Below are 6,331 nucleotides of genomic sequence, written 5' to 3' on the forward strand. Positions count from 1 at the left end.
ATATTTTTTAAAACATTTCATGAAAAAAGACAAGACTTTTTCTCGCAGTGAGTGACTTTAGAATCCTAAAAATAGATAAAACAGAAAAAGAAACGAATTTTGTTTATTTCTTGAAACGGAGTAAGCCCAACAACTATCATTAAATAGTCGTTCGTTTTCGTTTTCGTTTTACGGAGCAAGGTGGGGGACGCGGCCTCAAGTCAGTCCAAGTCCGGTTTCTTGTGGAAAAAAGGGTAGTGGCCGAACTAGTATTGCATACAAAATGAACACCACCGGAAATAAAGGGGATCGGGAGGGGGAAGGTGAAAGAAAATTAGTTTAGGTGTGAGTAGTAAGAACTTGGATGACTTGAGCAGTTACGGTAATCTATGTTTAACACTGAATAAAGGAAATCTGAAATTATGATCCAAAGTAAAAAGGCCCGGAGAAATTAAATTAAGAGTTAATCAAATAAGAAAATGTAACTAATCGCAGATTTATACAAAGGAAACCTATGATGTATTTCAAATTTAAAGGAAATTTAAAAAAATACTGGAAAACAAAAGATGGAAACCAACTTGTCTAGGGAATATAAATCTTGAGGACTTTTTTCTGGGCCCGTCCTGTCGCGACCGTCAGTAGTATTGTCGTACATTACAACTAGAAGCAGATCTACTAATGAAATAGTACACTCCGACCAGATCAACTGATGTTTTAAGTCCAATTATTCATTTACGGAAAACTAACTTGAATCAACAACCTAAACTAAACTGTCTAAAAGTAACTTGAATATCAAATCCCCGAAGTTTTAATTGCAAAGCCAAACATTCCAAAACTAATAAACATAAATGAACAGTTCATACTTTACAAGTTGAATACTCTTCGTTAAGAAGACTATTTCGTGCCTTCCATTTCATTAGGGCACAGAAGCTCTGCAAACAAGAGTGTATCCCTATCATACCTTATATAAACTGTCATTTGAGTGACAGAGATGAACTCCTGTTCACAAAACCCTTGTGTCCCTTTGATATGTTAGGCTCCATTTGATCGTCAAAACTCTAGTAAATCCTCGATTCGCAACAATGGTCGATACAACCATAATCCGAGAACCGTTAGTTCAACAGATTAACGAATTTTGTCCGATATCATTTCATTATTGATTGATCGAGACTCTATGGATGTTTTGACAATTCCGAATGGTTAGTATATCACTTAAATTGTAATCAGAGATTCTGATAGCATCACTTAACTCGATTACATAGAACTGTCGGCCTGGAATTATTAAACAATCTTAAGTTTCAACAAAAAACTAGCTATTCTGAGTGCCTTGCAAAAAACTTATTTATTAAAATGCCAGATCCTAACCTAACACCCTCATTAATAAGAAAAAATCACGCATCTGTTTTTGTGATTAATTAAATTATTTAATATAATCCCACAATGCCTAGAAGAGACCTCTCTTACTGTTGTGCGTAAGCGTTGCTTTGCTTTATGAATGTCTACCTAAGCTAACGATGTATCAAAAAGATTTTAACCTGTTCTTACCAGATTTTATAAACAAGAATATTGAGATGCAAATAAAAAAATCAATATCTTGCTATTTTACATAGTATAAAAGTTGTGATTTCTATCAACACAAGTATATAAATATAAAATAAATGTGTGATATATATCAACATCGAAAACCATCTTTGCAAATAGCCCTGAAACGACGGCAACGTGTGGCTCCATCTCCAGGGAACTATCATTAAATAGTCCGAAAGAAAAATTGAAAAATTTTCAACAGATTTTTTTTTATTTCAATTTAAACTGAAATTCATAAATTTTCAAATACAAAAAAAAACATACTAAAATAAAAAAAATACATCAAAACAAATGAATCTAAAATTTAAAAATATAAAAAATAAAAAAATCTGAAATTTTAAAAATCAGAGCTTCAAAAATTCTAGAATTCAGAAGTTTAACATTAAAATAAAAAAAAACAAATTTTGAAAGTTTGTTCATTAAAAATTTAAATATTTTAAAAGGCAACAATTGATTTCTTCAAAGAAATTAGGGAAAACACCTATCTTCGTCATATGGAGAGTTTGATGCTCGATTAAAACTCCAAAAATACCAGCAACAGCACCGCCTCAAGTATGCACGCAAATTTATGCCATTTACTGGCCAAAAAGATCAAATTTAATGCACATTTGATCATAATTTCTATTTTGCTAAACCATTTCTCATCATTTTTGCGGCACACACATCCACACGCAAGATGAGCGGTTAACTGCTTAACGAAAGTCGCCATCAATATCTTTTCACTTGCGCTAACGTTTTCAAAGCGCTTAAGATATAAAATTGCTTTCAACTGCCGGCAACATGTTCTTTTGCACATTAGTTGGCCACTCACTTGAAAAATAACCCCGAAACATGTTAATAATAAGCAAGCGCCATAAAATAAAACAAACGCGCCAACTCTTTTAACGTTACAATTTTGACTACCCATTCCAATCGAAGGCTGAAGAAAACCGAGCGAGAAGCGAAGACAAATAAAGAACAAAAGGTGGCCACCAACACCTTCACCAGCGCCTGCCCAGTCAAATCAATCCGAATTCTGAAACGGAATCTAATTAGAATCGTACACAAATTCCGTTTCAAACGCAACAATCGGCTCGAACACGGAACCGGTTGCTACGTTTGAATCGGAATTTGTGTACGATTCTATTAATTAGATTTCATTTCAGAATGCGGATTGAGTTAACTCGGTGTTGGAGTAAGCCAGTGATGCCAGGAAACTTTCTCCGTGAATGCAACTTTTCATGAGTGTTCGCTTAAAATTTCATCAATTTTGGCAGCACTCAAAAGCAGACCCAAAAGAGAGCTGGAAGAAAAAAAGAACTAAGCTGACAATAGGAAAATGGGCGTGGCTCAATGCACTAGACTGATTAGAATGGATTTGGGAGATATTTTTTTAAATGCTTGTAAAAAGGAAGACACAACTTTTAATAAAAGAATAAAATAAACAGAAATGTTCACAAAAAGTTGCTCTACTCGTTGGTGAATTTGATTTTAGTAAATTTCAAGGAACACTCCAGATTATCCAGCACCATTCAAACACGACCGTTTATTAGGCTTAAAATGGGTATATTTCTCCCAAAGTTCAAAAATAAAAAAAAAACAATGAATCTATAAATAAAAAGAATTTTAAAATTAAAACTATGCAAGCAATCTCACGCAGAAAAATAATGCATATTTGAATCAACAAAACATTTTGTTGTTTTGAAAATCAAGATTTTGTTGAATCAACGCTAATCGCAACTTTTTCAAAACAATATTGTGTATGCAGACAAAAATCATTTTTGTGGAACTGAGAAAATCAAGGTTTGTTTCAACGCAAAATCGGAGTTGATTATATTCAACAAAATTTTTGTTGAAACAAACCTCGTACAGGCTGATTCTACAAAACATTTTTCTGCGTGCTGTATCATTCAGATATTTCTGTATAACTGGCATGGGGAGCGTTCTTTTATTACGTAACGCGAAAAATCGGACTTTTAGACCCCCTCCGCCCCCTCGTAACAAAATTTCCATACAAATTTTAAAAATTTTGTATGAAGCGTAACACAGCCTCCGACCCCCCCTCCCCCCCTACTGCGTTACGTAATAAAAGAACGCTCCCATGGCTGGCTGGCAGTCGCGGGTAGAGTGCTGGCAGTTTTCACAGGAAAATACATTGGAACGACAGTGTTGCCGAAATGGCCTGTAAAGATGGTATTGATAAATCTGTGTCAGATTTCTATCTCCCTTTTCAAAATGAATATTGAAAACATTGGTTAAAAAAAATACACACGGTTTTCTACTGCATTAAGGCCGTTGCAAATATTTTTCAATGTTTATGCCGCCCCCCTCTCTCCCCCTTCAAAATCGGTTCGAAAAATCAGAGGGCAAAAACATATTTTTTCAAAAAAACTTCAAAATTCTAAAGGGAATAGAAATCTAACCAACTGAAAACAATTATTTAGAAATGCATTTCCCTGCGTTTAAAATCATATTTAGCATGTCTGGGATCGATCAAAAATATTTTCAATATTTGTGAAATTCCAATGTACAGTACCGCAAAAAAAATCGGCAAAAAAAATCTTTTCAATACTTGGTTATTTTGAAAACTACCCAAGTAACTATCCAGCACTAAAAGAAATCATTAATAACGATTGCAAAACAACAGGGCAGGTGTAAAATGCAATTTAGAACACTTTTCCATTTAAATGTTGAGACCATGGCTTGTTAATTCAATTTTTATATTTTTTATTTTTTTGATGCTAAATCACCAATAAAAACTCAATAAGGATCTTATTCGATAGTAATATCTTAAAAAGGCTTAATGAATCATTTTGTTCTTTCTTACATAAATAATAAACAGAAATATTTTTTATATAATTTGAACAATTCTTTTAAAATAATATCACCTTTTACTTAAAATTTACCTGTAACTCCTCAAATTCAATTAGATTCTAATTCCAGACACCGCACTTCTCTTCCGGATTCATCGGACTTCCGGCCGAACATTCGAACGCCTCGCTGAACGGTTCGAAATTGCGCACCACGTTGTTCACCCGCGATTTGCTCCGCTCGCCCCTGTCTCCGTTGCAGGTTTGCCATCCGTACGAGATGAAGAACGCCTGATGGGCGGTGAAAAATTCCCCCGGCAGAGGTTGCTCCGTTTCTTCCGTTTGTTTAAATACTTGCCTCGCCAGTATAAGTCCTACGGCGTCCAGCTCGAACCGATTGTCCTCGGAGCAGGTTGCGAGATGTGCGTACGCTTGGTTGGTGCGGTTTGACCAACTTGATGAGTTCGCCAATCCAGACAAGAGCTCGCTGATTAAGGAGACTCCAAGGGAACCGAGGTTAAGGGAGCTAGAAGATTTGGGTAGTTGAGGTTATGTTCCTGAAAGTTGATCAGTGTTGACTTACTCCAAGCCAAAATCGCGGAAAGGTTTCTGTAGGATTGTCGCAGAAGGATCCCACTGAGAACCGGAGGTTGAACGCCACGACTTGAGCTTGTTTACACTAACGAACCCAAGTCCGTTGATCCAGTTCTCCAAGTTGTTGCCGCCAACGTCAAGCTAAAAGTAGGCAAAGTCAGTTCAAGTCCTTTTTGACAGAAAACATTCAGACAACCTCTCTGTAGTACAGCTCGAGCTTCGAGGCGTTCAAAACACGCTCCAAAACTTCAATCTTAGCGTTGATCATCGTCAACGAGCCATTTCTGGAAGGTGCGTCCATCCAGTCTATGGCCAAGATCGTCTGTTTCAGCTCGGGTCGCACTCGTTGCAACATAACCTCAACGGACGCGTTATCCGGGTTATTGGCTGCGATTACCATGTAGGAGATTGCCGGTCCCATCAGTTGGTGAACCTGGTCGGCACAGTCGGACTCCAGACCGACGTGGCTGAATCGGTGCCGAAGCAGGAACGTGGACACGACTCCCCAGATGTACAGCTCGATTTGGTCGGAGTCTTGGCTGGCTAAGGTTTTTGTGAGATCTTTAAGGTATTGATGATTTGAGCTTGAAATTTGGAGAAGATCTGTTTGGGCTGGTTTGGCGTCCGGTAGGTCGGTGAATAGTGAGTTGAGGTAGCGCCGAAGCATTGGATCTAGATCCTGAACGCTAATGATCGTTTGATTGTCAGCAGAGGCAGTCGTTGTTTTCTACAAGAAAATTAGTTGGATTGTGTTGGTGTCACGTGCTTTCGTAATTCAAGGTTATTCAACTGTCAGGTAACGTGAAGTACAAAGCGTTTGACAGTTTTGACACGATCAGCAAAATGTCAATCAACGGTGAGGTACTTACATTTGGAAGTAATCGGTGCAGATCTTGAATTTGGTATCCCAGATTTTCAAACTTATTATCACGGTCAGTAATGTTCCAGTTGGGATTGATCGCATCGGCCACCTGAACCATATTTGTTGCCACTATTTGAACAGTTTCCAGCAGCTGAGAAACGTGCTCGATCTTTGGTCTGTAGCTTGCCCTATAATAAAACTTGTCGTGAACACGTCATGAATAACAGTATTGCGCAAGACTTACGGGTAATCCCAACCCTTCGGAAGATCGGGGTATCCCAAAACAAGTTGGTTCGTGTCGGCAGCGTCAATCCCAATGAACACATTTAGCCCAAGTGAGCGCCTTATTTGAGCTGCAGAATTAACCCAGTCAAACGGAAGGTCTTCTTCTACAGCCCAACCTTCGGAACGCTTCAAAACCGTTGGAATCGTGGGCAGTCCAAATCTTTTGTAATACCCTTCAAGCTTGCTGTACCCTTCAACTATGCGATTGCCTGTAAAATAAGCATTTGCCATAAAAAAA

General features: G+C 37.6%; 1 protein-coding gene across 1 annotated transcript in view; it reads right to left on the bottom strand.

Annotated features, from left to right (window-relative positions):
* Nucleotides 1–4,387: 4,387 nt before the first annotated feature.
* Nucleotides 4,388–6,331, bottom strand: part of LOC6048306 (neprilysin-1) — a 2,876-nt gene continuing 932 nt past the window's right edge. The window contains exons 5-9 of the mRNA XM_038265518.1: nucleotides 6,053–6,302; nucleotides 5,816–5,996; nucleotides 5,143–5,673; nucleotides 4,936–5,087; nucleotides 4,388–4,878 (exon numbers count right to left, since the gene is read on the bottom strand). Of these exons, the coding sequence (XP_038121446.1) occupies nucleotides 4,476–4,878; nucleotides 4,936–5,087; nucleotides 5,143–5,673; nucleotides 5,816–5,996; nucleotides 6,053–6,302 (1,517 nt within the window). The 3' untranslated portion in view covers nucleotides 4,388–4,475. The remainder of the gene's footprint in view (nucleotides 4,879–4,935; nucleotides 5,088–5,142; nucleotides 5,674–5,815; nucleotides 5,997–6,052; nucleotides 6,303–6,331) is intronic.

This window comes from Culex quinquefasciatus, chromosome 3 (genome assembly GCF_015732765.1).
Source record: "Culex quinquefasciatus strain JHB chromosome 3, VPISU_Cqui_1.0_pri_paternal, whole genome shotgun sequence".
NCBI lineage: Eukaryota > Metazoa > Arthropoda > Insecta > Diptera > Culicidae > Culex > Culex quinquefasciatus.